This window comes from Chelonoidis abingdonii, chromosome 4 (genome assembly GCF_003597395.2).
Source record: "Chelonoidis abingdonii isolate Lonesome George chromosome 4, CheloAbing_2.0, whole genome shotgun sequence".
Taxonomy (NCBI): Eukaryota; Metazoa; Chordata; order Testudines; family Testudinidae; genus Chelonoidis; species Chelonoidis abingdonii.
This window is the reverse complement of record NC_133772.1, coordinates 34,572,294-34,592,917: the sequence shown is the minus strand read 5'-3', so window position 1 is coordinate 34,592,917 and position 20,624 is coordinate 34,572,294. Positions and strand designations below refer to the sequence as shown.

Here is a 20,624-nt window from a genome sequence, read left to right as displayed (position 1 = left end):
TGGAGTCAGGTGCTCTAACTGGCCACAGCTGTTCTAGTTAATCTAAAGCAAACCTTCCTCCCTTGGCAGGGAATAAGGCCCCCTGCTAACACTCTTATGCTGCCCTCTGGCCCTGCTGTATCACAAAACCTTGTAGTGTGAATACTTGACCATTTTAGACAAGGGTTGCTGACATCTCCCCTTATTCCCAGCTTCTTAGTCTTTGTTGTCTTTGATCCCCCCTGTACCCTTCACCGCATTTTCCCGACAGGGAGCCCTTATTGGGCAAGGCTGTTTTCTCCACAGAAACAATGGTGACCTTCTCCAAGACCAATATACAAGCTGAAAAATTCCCCCCTTGCAGCAAACCTGATGCCCAACAAAGGAGGCATTAGAGAAAACACGCTTCTGCTTGTGCGGGATGCCAGGGGCCCCCTTTGAGTAGGTCTACATTAGGGTTTACTGTGAGTTAGTTGATTGCCAGCTGATTTTTTGCAGGGGAGGAACTGGAAGCCCTTGTACCATTCAACACTACTTTATGTAAATTTGGGTAGTTTTTATCCAATTCTAAAGTCTATTGTTTTTGTCACGATATGTTGCCAGGTTTTCAAATGAATCAACTTACAATAATAAAACAGGACTGTTTAGAGCCTCCAGGGCCAAAAGTGGCCTGTAGACCACAGGTCTGACTCCACTGTGATCGACAGATCCAATGGCTAGATGTGCCTCATCTCCTGCCAGGCCCTGGGGAGAAGGGCCAAGAAGGCAATCCTGAGTCACATCCTGTGATACTGGAGCACCTGAAAGAGAGCAGCAGAGCAGTGCTGACACCAGGGGGCCCTTACATCAGCCTCTGCCTGATGGTGGAGCTTCAATGAGCACTTCTGACCATGGACTGCATCTCTGGTAGTGGAAAATGGTCTTCTCACAGCAACCATTTTTGATTGGCTGTGACTCTCTAAGCAGGAAACTCAATCTCAAAGTTCGTGGGTCAATGCAACAGTAGCTCCAGGGTCCTGGAGCTGTAGATTGAAGAGCCTTGATCCAATGGGCTAGTTGAGTGTTAAAACAATTCTGTGTGATCTTCCAGCTGGACTTCAGGAATGGGTTTGTTTCTACTAGAGGATACTATGTTCCTGAGAGAGAATTTCCTGGATGCCCAGCTGAACCAAGTGATGATGGAGGAGTTTGAGGAGTAATTGCAGATCCTGGGCTTAGAGATAAGGTACTCAGCACATTAGAGCATTTGGTACATCCATGAGAGCCTTATGACTGAGATTTCAGACTTGTGATCATGCGGTGTGGGCAGTAATTGAATGTTACTCCATGTCATTACATGAAGCAGACACCAGCCACACATGCTGGCGAGTACATTACATAGAGGACACCTGTAAATATGAAGAGGAAGCCAAATGTTACTTACCCCAGTCTCTGCAGTTTGCAATTTGGATGTTTCAGTCCCTCACACAGCAGCTGCACTCCAGAATCTCCCAGAGAAACATTATCATGCAGCTCCAGCTCCATCAGGCTCTGGCTGGTTCTGAGAACAGAGGCGAGATACCCACAGCTGGCACCCTTGAGATCACAATTCCACAACCTGCAGGAGAGAGAAAACACCAAGCAAAGCAATCACTGCATGAACAGGACTCATCACAGCTGTTATAGCAGGTGGCCACACCCACCAGTCCCTCTGCCCAATCAGCATAAAAAATGGGCCAGAAGTCCTGCCCTAGACCCTGTCCCAAGACTCATCCCTTGGCCAATGAAAAAACAATGTTGGGTGTGGCATCCTGCTTAAGCCTCACTGCCCGCATTCCACCCTGACCAATCAGCACTGAGAATGGACCAGCAATTTCAACCCCCCAAAACCTCTGCCGTTGGCCAATAAGAAATAAGGGTTCAGGTAATTCTTCCTCCCTAAGCACCACCCAGTCCTTTCCACCCACCAACCAGAATTCACCTCGGCAGAAGGCTGGCCCTTAAATCCCACCTACTCAGCTCTCAACCAATCCATCTGGATGTGGTACTGATCAGCCCCAGAATGGTGCAACCCAGTGGGAGCAGGCCCGTCACTACAGGGAGGCTGTAGGGGGAGCCACCTCCCCGGGCAGCTGGGCCAGCCTCACAGCAGGTGCTGGGAGATTCTGCTCCTCCCTGTCCCTGGCACTAGTTTGGTTGCTCCCCACCGAATGTAGCCATCTGTCTATCTGTTTCTTCCACCAGCTCCCAGCTCTGAGCCTCAGGCCTGGGGAGGAGAGGCACTGCCAGACCTAGCACTGGCAGCATCACACCCACCTTCCATTGAGACCAGGGATCTAAGGGAGGAGATGAGTCTCATGAGAAAGGGGACCTCTGAGATTTGAGGAGAGCAACCATGTGAGCTTGTTCACAGGGCCTGTTCCAGGGTCCCTTGTGGGGTTATAAACAGAAGTTTGGCTGTGTTCTGTAAATCCCCTGCAGTCTGGGCTCCTGATAGAACTGCCAGCCAGCTAAGGTGGGAACTATGGTATCAGTCGGCTGCTTATCTCCATATGCCGCTCAAGGACCACCCGCAAGCATGTCTGTCACACACTGCTACTTCGCCCTTCCTCAAAGTCTCACAGGGAGCCTCCTTGACTCCCCGTACTGATTCCTCTCCACTCACAACAACTGCTAAATCCTGCACACGTGTCCCAGACCCACCACCCACCAGAACTGGCCCTTGCACAACTTCCTCCATAACTATAGTTGTTTTCAAACTATGTCACTCTACCAAACCAGGAGGGGAGCCCTCAAAGTTTGGGAGAGAAAGAAGGGCCCCTGAGGACAGTATAAGGAGAGAGACGTCTCCAATTCTGTAGCAGTGAGTACAGTCCTGACTCAGGCCCAGACATTAGAGAGAGACGCATCCTGTCAAGCCCTTTACATAGAGGACATCTGTAAATACACAGAGGAGGCCAAATGCTACTTACCCCAGTCTCTGTAATTTGCAGTTTGGGTGTTTCAGTCCCTCACACAGCAGTTGCACTCCGGAGTCTCCTATATACTGATTATAACCCAGGTCCAGCTCTGTCAGGCTTTGGTTGGTTCTGAGAACAGCAGCAAGACGCCAACAGCTAGTGATGCTGAGGAAGTATCCGTTCAACCTGCAGGAGAGAGCAATGCAGAGAAGAGCGATCATGGCATGTATGGGGCTCATCACAGCTGCTCTGACAGGTGGTGGAGAGAGAGGAGGAGCACTATCAGAAAACCAAGAAATACTCAGTTAAGGTACCTTGCATAGAGACTTCTCAAGCAAAAAGAGCTTGATCCTTTCTCCTGAGCCTTCTGAGTGCACTTTGGGAAGGAATGAAAGCACCGAGTGATAGTCTGGTACACTTCGCCCCCTGAGATAGATAAGGCATGGACAAGAGTCTGCTACGATGTACAAAGTTGTACAGGGGGTAGGTCCCTTGGACAGGATAGCAAAAGGGGAGAGAGAAAAACTATTTAGATTTTTTGTTACGGCAACAGGCAAAGGAAAGTTAAGAGAGCTTGTGTACTCTAGTTTATCTATAACACACCTATCGCTAAGTCACACAGTGAGCAAGGGACACAAACACTGCAAGTGTTGCACTTTAGAGTCATGGGTGATAAAAAGAAATTGAGGGGCAGTCTGACCTGCTCTGTCCTTTATGCTTTCAGCTGGGGAGGTGTCAGAGCACACCCAAGGCGGGGTGTGGCCCCAACAGACACTTCTATTCAAAGAACCTGATGCACACGGGGAGCATGCGGACCAAAAGTGGAACCCGTGTGGACAACCACTTGAGGAATGAATCTATACTTATTTTGTCCTCCTTGGGACATTCCCTTTCCCAATGGGAATTTAATACTCAATATTTTCTTTAGTTAAAAAACGTCTACTGAATCAAAACTAATTGCCTGTGAGAATGCCTCACAGAATTCTCAGCAGTGTGTGAGGAAGGTTTGAAGAGGATGTTAATGAAGTTTTCCTTCCATCATCCTTATACATTTATATTGTGGCAGTGCCCCAAACCACCAATCAAGATTGCATCTCCGTTATGCTGGGTGCTGTACACTCAGTGAGACAGTCCCTCCCTAGAAGCTTTACGTCTAAAAGGCACACAACACTGGGTTGAGGAATGGGATGTAACATTCACTTCTTTGCATGTGTGGTGATTGGTGCAATTTTGTTAGTCCCATGTTTTCTTGTTTAATTGGGGTGGAGCATGCGTTAATAATAGTAAGTAAGAAGGAAAAGGGGACAACATCTTCATTCCCTGAAGGATCTGTGAGATATTCTTTCCCAGGAGCTCCAGCAGATACATTTAAAAGTTTACAAGAATTTTTCAGAAGATGTGCAGATAATCTTGATATAGCCATCAATGGTAGAAGAAACAGCAAAGCACCACCTTTCGGATGCCTATTAGTCTAAACAACTGGGATCATTTCTTGTTTCTAATAATGAAGGTATCCTGGAGCCAGCTAAATATCTTCAGATTCATACCAGTAATCATCTCCCATATCTATGTGGGCAAGGTGCTTCATCAGGGCCCTCCAAACAGGTTTGAATATTTCTATTCCCACCTTGTCACTGGTTGTAAGAGCTGCTAACAGATGGCTAGATCTTCTAGCCAGAAAAATGTCTTCTTTAGCCGCACTCTAGGTGCAGATGGCCAACCACCAGGAAGTGCAGGCCAATTGTGATTTCTTCACATGGAAATCACCTTTCTCATCCTTTCCTTGCCATCATCTGGTAGCTGTTTGAGAAGTACATGAAAGTGGGTTGTTTCTGAAAATCAGCAAGCAGCTATTCCAGTTATGATGCCTTGGCTATTGTGCCAGTGCCCATAGTACTTATGAGTAGTCTCATGGCTGAAGAGTTCAAGTTTTTGGCCACCCATCCAGACCATGACTGAGGACACCTCTCAAAGGTTTGGAATTGTTCAGTGTCAAACTGATGATGTCTTTCAAAACCATAAAGACTCTGCAGCTGCTCTTAGGCCATTCAGCCTGTGCCCACCCACACCACCCTCCTAGTCTGCAAGAAATCAACACTCAACCATTTTTAGAGGCCAGACCCTCTCCAAGAATGATTAAAGGTCTTGAGAACGTGACCTATGAAGGAAGGCTGAAAGAATTGGGTTTGTGTAATTTGGAAAAGAGAATATGAATAATAATTAATTAATTTAGCTAATGCCTCTATCTAAGGCGACTTCATTAACTTACTCCAGCAGTTTATCTTTCCTTTTGATGGTCCTTTTGCTAGAACGACCCCTTGGCTATAACGAACAAAAGGCTTGGATCCCGACAGGTTTGTTATAGCGAGGGTGTATTGTACTCAGGCAGCTAGCCCTCTCTGCCACTTGCCCTGCCACAACTCAGCTTTGATTTGAATGTGTTAGCGCCATCAGAGCTAGCACAGGTATGGCTACTCAAGCTGGAAGTTACACCTCCTAGCTCCAGTGCAGACCTACTAAGGTACATTTACACCTAGAGCTAGCGATGTGATTCCCAGCTCACACAGACATACTCTTGCTAGCTCTCATTAAGCCAGCAGGCTAAAAATAGTGTAGTCACAGTAGCACTGGCATATTTGTACTGTCCTGAGTATAAACCCCCTGTGTCCCATGGGTATGTACTCAGGCAGTAGCCCGTGCCACTGTCCAGCAGCCTGTGCTATCACATCTACACTATGATGTTTAGCATGCTAGCTTAATGAGAACTAGTGAGAGTATGTCTGAATCACATCCCTCACTCCAAGTGCAGATGTAGCCTAAGTGAGGAGTTCTCTACCTTTCTTGGGAAATTTTTGACACAAAGCAAGCTCTCTTCCCCCACACAAATCCTTGGTCTCAGCTACACCTCTGTTCATATCCCATACACATAAGATTACAGCAAACATTCAAATTGCTGAGAGGGCAAGTCGGATGAACAATCAGAAGAAGAAAGGAAGAACATTTTTTGTTAGTCCGAACCCAAGAAGCCTCCATAACTGTACCATAGCTTGCTGAAAGATTAGAATTGCTTTGTGGTGGGTCACTCAACCATTTATTGTTTATCAAAACACAAGAGAAAATAATGTTTCATTGGTTAAAGAAAATGTGCATGTTTCTGAGCTCAAATGCTTACTGACATAACCACTTTGGTAAGCTAGGGAATTCTTCTTCCTCATGGTCTTCAAATCTAAATACACAGTAATGTATAAGAAGTGACTACAGTTGATGACAATGTTTTACACAAAATGAAAGAACCATTTGATCCATTTGGGTAAATATTTTTTCCCATGTCTCTAAGTTAGTTAAATGTTCCAATGCATTTTTCACAAAGTTTTCTTCTTGGATCTCATACAAATAGTAAAATTCCTCTAGATAGTAACATTGGTTAATATTTGATGGCAAGGATGAAATAACCCATGTCTTTAAATCTGGCTTAATTTCATGTGATATTTTACATCCATGTTTTTCCTCTATGTCCTTCATTCTGTTTTTATTTAATAGACCAAACAAGAAGTGCACTGTCATTAAACAATTTGTAGACTGCCCATGGTGTATTAACAACTCTTTTACGTCTCTATTAGGAATCACTGAATCTTTCACTGTTTCTTCATCCTTCTCTAGTACATAGAATAAAGCTGCAAAAAACTCCTGAAAGGTTAAGTGAATAAAACTGTAGGCACATTCACAGTCAATGTCTTTTTGAAAAATGTTCTCGCTCAAAAAGAGGGGGAGAGAATCAGGAGTGAAAGTAACTTATAGGACTTACTGGTACTGCCGGAGTCCTGAGGGGGGCATGGCCTCATCCGGAAGAGGCGTGGCCTCTCAATATTTAAAGGCCCTGGGGAACCAGCTGTGGCTGCGAGATCCAGAGCCTTTAACTTAATCAGGGGCTCCCAGCTGCAAAGGTGGCTGGGAACCCCCCAGGGCTCGGGGCAAATTAAAGAGCCCGGGGCTCTGGCTGCCAGGGGGAACCCCGAGCTTTACGGGGCTGGGGCAGGGATTTAAAGGGTCCAGAGCTCCTGCCGCTGAGGGAAGCCCGGAGCCCTTTAAATCCTGGCCCCAGCCCAGCTGCCAGAGCCGTGACTGGGATTCAAAGGGTTCTGGGCTGCCTGCAGCCATGGGGAGCTTTGAGCCCTTTAAATCTCAGCTGCGGCCAGGATTTAAAGGGCTCCTGGGGCTGCCTGCAGCGCAGGGAGCTCTGAGCCCATAGAACTTCCCTGGTATCCAGGCCCATGCGCTGGTTAGCCGCCGGGCTGGGATTTAAAGGGTCTGGCTGCCGCAGCCTGCAGGGAGCTCTGAGCCACTTTAAATCCCAGCTGCGGCAAGGATTCAAAGGGCTCTGGGCTGCCCGCAGCGGCAGGGAGGTCTGAGCCCTTTAAATCTCCAGCTGCGGCCGGGATGTTAATGGGCATCAGGGCTGCCGCCTACGACCCATCGGGGAGCTCTGAGCCCTTTAAATCTTAGCCGCAAGCAGTGATTTAAAGGCTCAAGGCTGCCCGCACGCCACAGGCAGCCCAGAGCCCTTCAATCCCCACCGTTGGAGATGTTGATGACGGTGTGAACGTTATGGTGTAATATAATATCTCATTGAAAGATGAAGGAGCCAGAAAGAGTTAATTGAACTGACCTGACCCATGAGTGAACTTTAAGGACTGGTTAGAAGATTGTAAATGAATAGAGCTTTGAAATGCAAGTCTGCATTGTCAGAGGTAGAAGGGAGGTGTTTGCTCAGGCTTGTATGAAGCAAACAGTGGTGTCTATTGCTGTAGTTTTAATTCAGAGATCTAGAAAGGAATATTAGCATGTTAAGACATGAGTAGTTGAAATAGTATTATTGGTCTACAGTGTCTCTTTGAAGGTTGTGGTAACCTGTATCTGAACTGTTTAATGGATAAATTACTCTGTGCTAATTGCCAGGATGTTTTGGAGAAGGAGTTAAGCTCTATTGTTTTCTCAGGCCGAAAGGCTGCTGGAAATGTATAAGAACCCTGGGAACCGATCCTCTTCATCTCAAATCTGCTTGGGTTCAAGAGGGGAACTTAAGCCACAAGGATTGAGATCCCCAGTCATTCACTGGAGTCACCCTGAATATGGACATTGGACTATAACCGATGGACTATTTCTAAAAGGACTTTTGGCTACTGCAAGCTCACCTCTACCATGTATCTGAATCTCAGGAATTGAATTCAAGTCTGTATGTGTATTGATCTTTTAACCAACATCTCTTTCTTCTTTTCTAATAAATTTTAGCTTATCTAATAAGAATGGCTATAGCGTGTATTGTGGTAAGATCTAAGTTATAACTGAACCTGGTATGTGGTGATCCTTTGGGATTGGAAGAACCTTTTCTTTTATATGATGAAGTAAGATTTTCAGGAATCATCATCATTATGTTGACAGGTGTGTCTGGACGGAAGGTCTGAGGCTGGGCACTTTAAGGGAACTGCGTGGTTTAAACTTCTAAGTGACCAGTGAGATACTATAGAAGCTGTTTTGTGCTGGCTTGGTAAATCTAAGTAGTGGAATAACCACCAGCGTTTAGGGTTTGTCTGCCCTGTTTTGTTTGCAGTTCACCCTGATTCCATGGCCGTCCTCGTCGTGTTCCTTTGGTTGCACTTGGAGTGACCTCAGCTGGCTCCCACGGGCAGCACTGTCACCAGTGCGTAGTCGTGCTAGGATCCACAGAACCAGGTCAATTAAGCTTTGGGTCAGAACCCCACGCTATCCAAATTGAATTTTGGTAGTGAGAGTTTGGTTGCGTTAAAGAGCAGTTGCAATGGATGAGCAAAGAGCATATGTAGGTCTTGACAAAAAAGCCCTGGAAGACTTGTGTTCAGAAAAGGGATAAGCTTTAGAAAAGAAAGCTACAAATCAAGAACTGAGAGATCTGTTAATGGCAGTGATCAGGAGGCAGGAGCACAGCCCTTACCTGATACTACAGAGACTGCAGAAGAAACAATATCGATGAAAGGCAGCAGAATAACTGCAATGGAGCAGTGAACAGAAACTAGCAGATCTGCGATTGCTGGTGAAAGGACAAAAATCAGCTGAATTAGAAAGAGAAGCTTGCTGAGAGGTGGAACGTACTAGATCTGCCTGAGAGAATAAGAGAGGATGTGAGTGGAACTGTAGAGAAGTAAATCTCAGTAAGGGCGTCGTGGAATTACTGGCTGCTGAACAGGAGACGGCCAGACTGCAGCTCCAAGTAATGGAAGAGCAGAGAAAGTCATCACCACCTGGTACCCCACGTGCCCACCGCCAGGAGAAGAACTGGGAAAAGATGTGTCCCATTTACAATGATACTGAGGATATAGAGGAGTTTTTATCCACCTTTGAGCACCTCTGCACTCTGTACAAGATCCCTGATGAGCAGCGAATGCCTGTCCTGCTGACCAGACTGACTGGAAAAGCCAGGGAAGTATTTAATGATTTGGGGGAACAAGAAGCCTTGGATTATGGGCGGTTTAAAGATTCTGTGTTAAGGCGGTTCAAGGTTACTCCTGATTCTTACAGAGTTAAGTTTAGAAAGTTTAAAATGTCTAATGATGATACTTTTGTAGAATGTGCTCATAAGCTAATGGGTTTTGTTAAAAAGTGGGTTATGGGAGTGAAGGCACATGGGAGTTTTGAAAAGCTGCGGGATTTAATAACTTTCGAACAGTTTTTAAACATTGTACCTGACCATGTGAGAGCTGCTGTGTGTGATAGGGACCCTGAGTCAGTCCTACAGGCTGCAGAGATTGCAGATGCCCATACCCAAAACAGGGCTCAAGAGGGGTATAAACCCCAGGGGAAAACTAGCCACCATTCTCCCCAGTTCAAGAGGGGGGAAAGATTTAAAGGTAAACCTGGCCCCGACTCTTATAAGTTGGCTCATGGGGGCCCACAGGGTAGGAACTCTCACCCCGAAAATAAACCGGTTAAATGCTATCACTGTGGAATGCTGGGCCACATAAGACCAGATTGCCCGACCCTAAAGGGCAGCCCAAAACCAGCAACCCCGAAAGCCACAGTAAATGCCAACTCCATTACCCTGAGCACCCAGGCTGAACCAAGCCACAACAGCGCCACCTTAAGTCCAGGTGCAAGCAGAGCAGTGGCTAATGCAACCTCCTTGTCTCCAGTGGTCTGGGAGGAGGTGATGAACTCACCAGTTATGTCAGAACTGAGGCTTGGCAAGGAAGTGAGAGGTTTATTAAGGAGGCAAAGGTCAATGGTGTTGAATGCGTGGGATGGCGAGACACTGGCTCAGATGTAACTATAGTCAAGGGACATCTGGTGAAGCCAGAGGACATGCTGCCAGGGGAATATGTGACGATAGTGGCACTATCTGAGTACTCTGTGGACCTGCCAATGGCTAGAATCCACCTTGAATGGGATGGCTTTAAAGGGAATGTAAAGGCTGCTGTCCGGGATTTGATCCCGGCTGATGTTTTGATAGGAAATAACATACTGGGGGTGCCTGGCCAAGTTAATGTGGTGACCAGGTCCCAGAGGGAGTTTGGGTCTGTGGCAGATGCCCTGACTGATGGCAGCGAGGGGGATGGCAAGCAGACAGAAAGTGTCTCTCAAGATGGATCAGGCAAGGGTTTGTCTAAAATATCAGAGATGGTTCTGAATTTGAACGAAACCCAGAGTAAATTCATTGTGGCTCAGCAGAGTGATGTATCATTAGAGAAAGCCAGGAATGATGCTCAGAGTCAGATCCCAGTTAGTAAAGAGAGAGGCAGGTTTTTTATGCAGGATGGGCTGTTGTATAGGGACCCTCCTAGGGGAAGGAAGAATTCCCAAGCGGCAGCTCGCAAACAGCTTGTGGTACCTGAGAGTTACCGCAATGATTTGTTGAAGTTGGCTCATGATGGTCCTTTTGCAGGACATCTGGGTATAGGCAAAACGTGTGACAGGCTAGAGCAAAATTTCTACTGGCCTCACCTCTTTGGGTCGGTGAGAGATTACTGCAGGAGCTGTGAACTGTGCCAGAAGCGTAAAGGGTTAAGGTGACCTAGCAAGGTGCCCCTCCAGCCTCTGCCCATTATAGGGGAGGCTTTTGCCAAAGTAGTTGTGGATATTGTGGGACCATTCCCAAAACGTTCCAGAAGTGGGAAGAAATACATCCTGGTGTTGGTAGATTTTGCTACCAGATATCCTGAGGCTCTAGCCTTGGCTAACATTGAGGCAGAGACAGTGGCAGTGGCTTTGTTCTCTATCTTTAGCAGAGTGGGTTTTCCCAAGGAAATACTGTCTGACCGTGGGTCTAACTTCATGTCTGTGGTTTTCAGGCAGTTGTGGGAGTTATGTGGGGTAAAGCACCTAAAAGCTGCTCCCTACCACCCCCAGACTAATGGCCTAGTGGAAAGGTTCAATGGAACCCTGAAGTCTATGTTGAAAATGTATGTGGATAGACGCCAGAATGACTGGGATATTCTGCTGCCATATTTATTGTATGCATACAGGAGTGTACCCCAAGAGTCTACACGGTTTGCTCCCTTTGAACTGCTCTATGGAAGGCAGGTCCGGGGACCCCTAGATTTGGTACGTGACTCGTGGGAAGGTAATGTGGAGGAGACAGAACAGCCAGTGGCTGAATATGTGGCTCAGTTTAAGGAGAGTTTGCAAGAGATGATGAAGTTGGTTGAGCAGAATCTAAAAAAGAGCCAAGATACTCAAAAAGCCTGGTATGACAAAGATGCTACGGAGAGAGTGTTTGAAATAGGGGACATGGTGTTGGTGCTAGATCCTGTCCAGAGGAATAAAATGAAGGATGTTTGGACCGGACCCAAGGAGGTAGTGGAAAGAATTAATGAGGTTACCTATGATGTGAGGAAACCCCATGGCCAGGGAAATGTGCAAACAGTGCATGTAAACAGACTAAAGGCTTACCATGCAAGGGAGGTAAATGTAAACATGATCTGTTGTGCTGAGGGAGAGGCAGGGTCCGTCCCTTTAATCGACATGGTTGCTGAAAGCCAGGGAGAGACGAGAGCATTCAGATGGGGGAGGGTTTATCCCCCCTTCAAAGGAAGGCGCTGCTAATGTTGTTAAAACACCACAAGTAAACATTCTCCAACAGGCCATGGCTCACAGATAGGATGACACACTCCATTCAGACAGTGGGTCCCTGCCCAGCTCCCAGCAGAGCTTACAGGGCCAAGGGAGAGATGCAAAGGCAGATCCAGGAAGAGGTAGAGAGCATGTTGACAATGGGAGTAACTACCCAATCCATGAGCCCCTGGGCCTCTCCCATTGTGATGGTGCCAAAGAAGGATAAGACCATGAGGTTTTGTGTGGATTACAGGAAGCTAAATGCTATCACTCAGCCTGACCCTTACCCCACACCCAGGATAGAGGATCTGTTAGATATGCTGGGGGGGGCCAAGTTTATAAGCACCCTAGATCTAACCAGGGGGTATTGGCAGATTCCCCTAGATGCTGATGCACAAGAGAAATCCGCTTTCATAGTGGAATCGGGCCTGTACGAGTTCAAGGTGTTGCCCTTTGGGATGCGTAATTCAGGGGCTACTTTCATGAGACTTATAAATGAGGTCCTACGGGGATTAGAATCTTTTGCCAGGGCTTATATAGATGACCTGGCTATCTTCAGCGGTTCGTGGCAAGATCACCTTAACCACATAGGGATTGTGCTGCACCGGCTCAGGGAGGCCAATCTAACTGTTAAGGTTTCTAAATGCAGAATGGGAGCTGCTGAGGTGATCTACCTGGGGCACAGGGTGGGCAATGGGCAACTGCGCCCTGAGCCTTCAAAGGTGGAGGCCATCAAGAACTGGCCTATCCCTAGAACTAAGAAACAGGTCCAATCGTTCATTGGTCTGGCCAACTATTACAGGAGGTTTGTTCAGGGATTCAGTGACATCGTTGCTCCCATCACAGACCTGACGAAAAAGGAAAAACCAGACCGGGTGCAATGGTCGGAGGCCTGTGAGCAAGGATTTCAAAACATAAAAAGTGCTTTGGCCAAAGAGCCTGTGTTGGTCAGCCCAGATTTCAAAAAGCCTTTTTTGCTATGTACAGATGCTTCCAATATTGGGCTGGGGGCAGTGCTAATGCAGGAGGGGGTGGGGGGTAAGAGACATCCCGTGGCATACTTAAGCAAAAAGTTGTCCCCTGCTGAGCAAAATTATGCTACCATTGAGAAGGAATGTTATGCCATTGTCTGGGCTGTCAAGCAGCTTAAGCCCTATTTATACAACCAAAAATTCACTGTGTTGAGTGATCATGCCCCTCTGGTCTGGCTGCATAAGGCCAAAGGTACCAACTCCAGGTTGCTGCGCTGGAGTTTAGCCCTTCAAGAGTATGAAATGGACATAATCCACATAAGGGGGAAGGAAAATGTGGTAACTGATGCGTTGTCCCGGGTGGGAAATCATTAGGATGCACTCAGTGATGTTTGTGTCATCCCTTCATGCATCAATTTTGCGTTGGGGGTGTGACGTTATGAGTGTAATATAATATCTCATTGAAAGATGACAGGGCCAGAAAGAGTTAATGAACTGACCTGACCCATGAGTGAACCTTAAGGACTGGTTAGCAAGATATGTAAATGAACAGAGCTTTGAAATGCAAGTCTGCATTGTCAGAGGTAGAAGGGGAGGTGTTTGCTCAGGGCTTGTGATGAAAGCAAACAGGTGGTGTCTATTGCTGTAGTTTTAATTCAGAGATCTAGAAAGGAATATTAGCATGTAAGACGATAGTTGAGTGAAATAGTATTATTGTCTACGTGTCTCTTTGAAGGTTGTGGTAACCTGTATCTGAACTGTTTAATGGATAAATTACTCTGTGCTAATTGCCAGGATGTTTGGGAGAAGGAGTTAAGCCTATTGTTTTCTCAGGCCGAAAGGCTGCTGGAAATGTAATAAGACTGGAACACGCACCTGCTTATCTGCAGATCTCTTTGGGTTTCCAAGAGGGGAAACTTTAAGCCACAAGGATTGAATCCCCAGTCATTATGGAGTCACCCCTGATATGGACCATCGGGACATAACCTATGGACTATTTCTAAAGGACTTTTGGACTAACTACAAGCCACCTCTATATGTATTGAACCTCAAGAATTGAATTCAAGTCTTATGATTATGGTATTGATCTTAACCAACATTCTCTCTCTTCTTTTTCTAATAATTTTACTATACTAATATGAATTGGCTAATAGTGTGTTATTGCTGGGTACGATCTAAGTTATAATGGACTGGGTATGTGGCTGATCCTTGGGATTGGAAGAAACCTTTTCTTTATATGAGTCGAAGGTAATGATTTCAGGAATCATCATCATATGTTGACAGGTGGTAATTGGACGGAAGGCCTGAAGGCTGGAACTTTAAGGGAACTGGTGGTTTCAACTTCTAGTAACCAGTGAGGTAATAGAAAGCTGTTTTGTGCTGGCTTGGTAATCTAAGTATTGGAGATAACCACCAGCGTTTGGGTTTTGTCTGCCCTGTTTTGTTTGCTAGTTCACTCTGATTGTGTGACTTCGCTGGCTCACAATGGGCAGCACTGTCACAGCGGTCCGCACGGCATACTGCTCTTGCCGGTAACTGACCGGACCGAACCGCTACTTTCACTCTGACTGTATGGCAGTTTGTATAATGTGTCACAAACAGGCAGCTTGCAGCCTGCCCACGGACCAGCCAAGACCCCAGCAACCGGCCTCTGTGGCTGGGCCTGTAGTTAAGCCGCAGGTCCGCTGGGCTGGGCCGGCCAGGAGTAAGTAACAAGGCAAAAAACACAGCCAGCCAGCCAGGGCGGGAGCCGGGGGGTTGGGGGCGGGAGGGAAGTAGGGTGCCATGAAGGACAACTGGTAATAGCCTTCCATGAAATATTACAAGATATTTAGAGAAAGTTATGTCAATTTCAGACTCTGCACCTCTGCAGGCAGACAAAACAAAAAGAGATTGAGATGTACCCGAATGTCCCTAAGGACATTTCAAGTGTTTAAATCAATATATAAAGAGGTGTGGATTGGACTGAAAATACATTGTTTCAAATGCGGCACAATAATTCCTGAATATTCGTTTTCCCTCCAGTCTTTGTAGTTTTGTCTATGGAGGCTATTTGGTTTCCCTGTGAATCTTTAGTTGCTTAGCAAATGTGCTTTGTCCAAAATAAACCTAATCATCATGACACATTTCCACATGTTCCAGTTTTTAGTGTTGTTTTTTTAACAGTAACAATTTAAAGAGGATCTAGCACAGCAGTCTTGGATCTCAACAACCATGATCCTCCGTGGGGAGGGAATGGGATAGATTTGAACTTGGAAATGGTTCCTGATTTTGATTGTGTTTAGGAGATCCCCTCATCCCGGGGGCAGAAAAGAACTGCCCCTGCCATAGTCGCACACACCCAACAATAACTGGGAGTGAAATTAACAAGGATGCCAGAAACGGCTCCTAACTCTGGGTACGGAACTGCACAGGGAACAGCTGAGTTTAAACTGTTCTTTTGCTGGCAGCAGCAGCAGACATATCAGCCAGTCTCCCTACTGCAAGCTAGAGCCTAGAGGAAAACCTCTGCTGGGGGGAGGGAGAAATGGGGAGGAATGCAGAGCTTTGTCTGCAGCCTGGCTGGAGGAGGGGGAGAGAGGAGAGGAGAAACCAGTGTGACAGTGAGTTTTCCCCTTCCACTTTCTTTTATTAGCTCTGGATTTAAGCTGTGCAGCCAAATGCTTGTATTTGTTGTGTATATTAGTATTGGAGAGATCCCCTCATCCCCCGGGGGCAGAAAAGGACTGCCTCTGCCATGGTCAAACACACCCTTGCCTCGACCCCCTCCCCTCAGCTACTGTGAGTGAAATTAACAGGGATGACAGAAACCTAGCCCTAGGGGCTGAACTATCAGGGAACAGTTGAGTTTAAACTATTCTTATGCAAGGAGCAGGCTTCTCTCTCCCTCCCTCAGTCAGTCTCCTTTTCTTAACGGTCCTCCGTACCCACCCGTACCAGCTTACTTTCACCTCTGGAGAGAATCTACCTGATCCAAGCCATACTTCTTGATTTCCTCTTCCTCAAATAGTATCTTCTGCTTCCAGATTCCATCAACAGCCAAGGACCAAAGTCTCCTCAGGCTAGCTTGCATGTGTGGCTTTGAACTGCTGCTGGGAGACTGGACTAAACTGGAAAGATAGAGCAGATACACTTCAGTGAGTGTTTTTGAAGTTCGTGTAAGATCTTTACCCCTTTCCATCTGTTGTTTCAAAACCGTGCAGATGATCCAACATACAATGGGGACAAAGCACATGGTGAAGAGAATTTCATTTTCACATACAAAGTTAAAGGCTGTTGTTGCTTGTTTTTCATCTCTGAAGAATTTGTTGAAATATTCCTCCCGGTCTTCCTTGGAAAATCCCAGGATCTCTGCATAACGTGGATATTCCAAAAACTGCCTGAGTTCCTCCAGAGCAGTTGGTCTTGTAGTGATTATTAAGTAGCATTCAGAGAGAACTGTTTTCCTAAATAAACTGCTCACTATGATTTCCACTAGCTTCTTCTCCCAGGGATCAGAACACAAGTTATCTTCTAGCTGATCAAAGGAAAATCTCAGTTCATTGAAACCATCAATTATGAACAGAAGTTTTTCTGTATTTTCCAGAATGTGTCTAATTTGGGCACTATTATTGGGACAGTGTTTTAAAATCATGTCAGCCATGTTTCCCTGCTTAGTAAGAAGGTTCATTTCCCTACAATTTATGTAGAAAACATAGTCAAACTCCTGATAGTCTTCCACCTGCCCAGTCCAACACGATCTTCCTTGCTGTCATTATTTTCCCAGTCCCTGCAGCTCCCAGCAGCACAACAATTTGTGACATTTGTCCATCTTCGTCAGGTTTAAATAAAGTATCTATGGTAATTGAAGAATGAGCTTGTTCACTCATGTTGTCTGCATGTCTCCGTCTCACTGCCATTATTTCATGTTCTCTCTCTTTTTCATGACAATATTTGTTAACAATAATCAACTTTGTGTATCTGCTGTTTAGATTCACATTCTCACCAAGACGAGCGTTCCTGTCTTTTGTCAGTTGGTACTTTTTTTGTGTATGTTTTCTATACTTCACCCTGTAATCTAAGACAGTGACAGGATGCTTTAGAAATTCAGAATAAAGATATATCTACACAATAAAACTTCTAAACAATAGAATGATAGTACCTTAAATGTATTAAACCTCATCATAAAGGACCCCCAAAACCATTTAACTATAGTGTGATCCTGTAACCCTGGCTGAAATTGCCCATGTGAGTAAAGACTGTAGGAATCACTTCACCCACTCCTGAAATGAAGCCACCTATAGGATGAACTGTGTTAACACTGCACAGTGCCACTTGTAACAAATGAGGACACAAAGTGGACAAGAATGTCACATCCATTTAACACAGCAATGAGAATGTAGGTGGGAAGATTGTAACTGCACAAACTAGAGAAGTTGCTCAGGACACGGGATTTTAAGAAGCCTATAACATCTTCTACGACCATAAATGGGGATTTCCAATTTCTGCCTCCCTTAGACGATGGTACCCTGCAGCAGCATGGGTCCTCCAACACCATCCTGGTGCAATGGTTCTGTACTGACTCAGGGGGTAGAGTTCCAATTAATCACCAGCGCCATTCTCTGCAGCACCTGGAATTTTTCCTTGAGGTCCCTCATCCATTTCCTCACCTCCCATCCAACCCTGTTTAGCTTGAGTGAGCTGAGATGATCGTCAGAGAAGTCATTTGTTATTCTATGAGTAGACAGAATTTGAGTGATCTGTTTTCATGCCTCTAATCATTGCTAATAACGAAACATTTTCTGTTAGAATATCACATACCTTCTGCAGATGTTCCTGGTGTCTGACTGGGACCCAAAGTTGAAAGAGAAATCGCATGTGAGCATCAGTGTAACAGTATCACAGAGTGTGTCATACAAGTGAGAAACCTGGGGATAAGTAATTCCTTCAGGGATGTGGGCTTTAATAAGCTTCCCCAGGAATCCCCAGAAGCAGGCAGGCAGAATTTCTTCGCAGGCATTACTTCAGTGAACTCTGTTAATAATGGCCACCACATACCTTGCTCGTCGTTTGGCCATTCTATGTAGCCATTAACACAGGCTTCACCGTCCCCTTTTCTTTAGATGTCTCATGTATTTAATGTGATGTACACACAAAGCTGTCCCCACCCATCCAGGCACTAAGAATAAACTCAGCACTGGTGACACCCTGACACAGGAAAGCTATTTTTGACCTGTTGGGGTTGAGCAAGAACTGTTCTTAAGGCTGGCATGTTCTACTGATTCTCACCACAAAGGTGAATGTTTCTGAACAGTCTGGTAAAATTCCTTAGCGTCAGTTTTGAGAAATCAGATACAAAGGGAAGTTTTTGTACTATAAGAAATTATTCAGCTGCTCATTTAGAGCTTGGCAACGAAAACCAGCATGTTAAACAGGTATTTGTTCTCAGTGACACTATGTCCCTTTGCCATGTTTAGATATATTTGGTTTAGAAATAACAAAGGTGTCAGTGCATGCAAGTCATGCACAGTACCCAGTTCTCTAGTCTTGTGTAGATTTTTAAACAAATCATGCACAGGGGTGAAGAACTCTACGTAGATGCACTATAGGGCAACTAGATAAGCACCCTTAGTAAAATATTGGCCAGATCCCAGGGTCTAGCTGAGCAAACTGAACTGTTCTAAGTTACACCAGCAGCACTGTACCAGGATTGCTGGAGTTCACTGCAACTCTAGCTATGCCCCTAAAATATGCTTTTGATGGGCTATACCAGACCCTCTGAAGCGCCCTCCTGGAGACCTTGTAGCCCTGCCACACCCCACCCCAGAAAAGGGCAGTAGAGAGAGTCTTCTAAGCTGCCTAGAGTGGCTGTGTGAGGGACAGCCAATCAGGGCCCAGCAGCCTAATGTAAGAAGAGCTGCAGGGGCAGAGGGCATTCAGTTCCTTGCTGGAGCTGGAGGTGTGTGACTGGCTGATGGAACTGCAGAACCTTGGACTGGGCAGTGCTGCCAAAAGCCAGGGAGAGTGAGAAAGGAGGAACTGGAGCTGGTTGCTGGGACTCCATTAGGAAGGCCCTGAGATAAGGGTAAAGGTGACATGGGGCCATGGGGAAGTGGCCCAGGGAATTAGAGCAGTGGTGTGACATAAAGGGAGACAGTGGATGGCTGCTATCTACAGGGTCCCTGGGCTGGGACCAGGAGTAATAGGCAGGCCTGGGTCCCTCTGTTAGCCACTGAGGGGAGTGGCCTGGACATTGAGGCACCACAGAGGGGAAACTGAGCTGTAGTGGCCCAGCTGGAGAGCTGTGATCAGAAAGGCTGAAGACCTTGTCTCCAGGGAGGGAGCTCTGGGGCACTGCCCTATCCCGGAACAGGGATAAAGTGAGAGAGTGCAGGCATGTGCACTTGGCCAAGGGGGTGCTTGCGAGAGATGAGTGTGCCCCATCAATTAACCCTGTGCCAGGGCAGGAATGAGGTGACAGAACTGAGTAGATCAGAGAGATTCTCAGCTGCCTGCTTGAGACAGCTTTGCACTGCCTAAACAGAGCAGCCAGAGGCATGGCCAAGATCTGGCCTGCTGTGTTTATATAATAAAAGTATTATGAACAGGTCCCATGTCCATACATTATAAAGCCCAGGGACAATAAGTCAGGAAATAAAGCAAGAGATAAAGGGGCCCATGACAGCAATCCTTAAAATGGGGAAATCCATAGATACGGCAGTAAGAGCTATTCTATTAATAGAGAATCTACCCAGTCCCCCACACTAGAAAAGAACTGTATCCTGGGCTACTTGGACATTTTCAGGCTTCCTTAGGATTTGGAACCTGTTCCCTTTCTTAGTTTGCTGGTGTTCCTTCTGCACCTGTTTCAGGGAATACTGAAGGAGAGAGGCTGAGATGTTGCTGTCACTGTAGGTTTTCTTACCTTTCTCTGTGAGCTTCACAGCAGCATCTCTCCTATTGATGTGGGTGAGAACACAAATAGCTACATTCACTGCACCATCTTCACAATAGAAGGCACACAGCAGATCCACAAGTTTAAACCGAGTGTTGGCCTCCTCCCGCTGACATCTGGGGATATTCTCTCTTCATCATAATCAATATATGATAATCTGTGTTTAAACCTGTCAAACTCATCTGCCAAGAGGCTTTCCAGTGTGTTTAGGAGGCTGTCTCTTAGATTCCTCTCTCTTGCCATCATTGAATATCATACATAATCTGAAAAATGTAGGAGATTAAAACTAAATTCTTCCTTCTTTAATCCCAGACCCAGCACAGCAAGTTTGTAAGCAGGAGCTGCCACTCACTGGTATTGCAGGCACAGTACTCACTACTTTACCAGTCAGAGACAGACACCTGCAAGAATTGAAAAGGCAGCAAGAGGCAGATGAATTACTGAACCAAACCACCGCAAAGAGCTGGATAAAACTGACAAAGTCAGAAACTTCTGTGAACCATACTTGGCCATTTTCAGGGATCTTCAAGACTAGTGAAGAAGGAAGATCAATACAAAACAATTAGAAGGGGGATTCTGACAGAGTCAAATCCTTGAGAGTGCATCTACAGTGCAAAATTATTTGGCAACATTTAGGTACATACATGAATAGCTACCCTGCATGGATATCAATAGCAGGGTAGAGGGTGGGGCACAGATTAAGCCAGGAGAATAAAGACA

The 20,624-nt window shown here is 46.0% G+C and overlaps 1 protein-coding gene across 1 annotated transcript in view; it reads right to left on the bottom strand.

Annotated features, from left to right (window-relative positions):
* Positions 1–20,147, bottom strand: part of LOC116822741 (NACHT, LRR and PYD domains-containing protein 3-like) — a 35,381-nt gene extending 15,234 nt beyond the window's left edge. Inside the window, 8 exon segments of the mRNA XM_075065829.1 lie at positions 1,403–1,576; positions 2,931–3,167; positions 6,091–6,685; positions 15,932–16,689; positions 16,691–17,027; positions 17,771–17,811; positions 19,868–20,030; positions 20,033–20,147. Coding sequence (XP_074921930.1) covers positions 1,403–1,576; positions 2,931–3,167; positions 6,091–6,685; positions 15,932–16,689; positions 16,691–17,027; positions 17,771–17,811; positions 19,868–20,030; positions 20,033–20,147 — 2,420 coding nt within the window.
* Between the last annotated feature and the right edge of the window lie 477 nt (positions 20,148–20,624).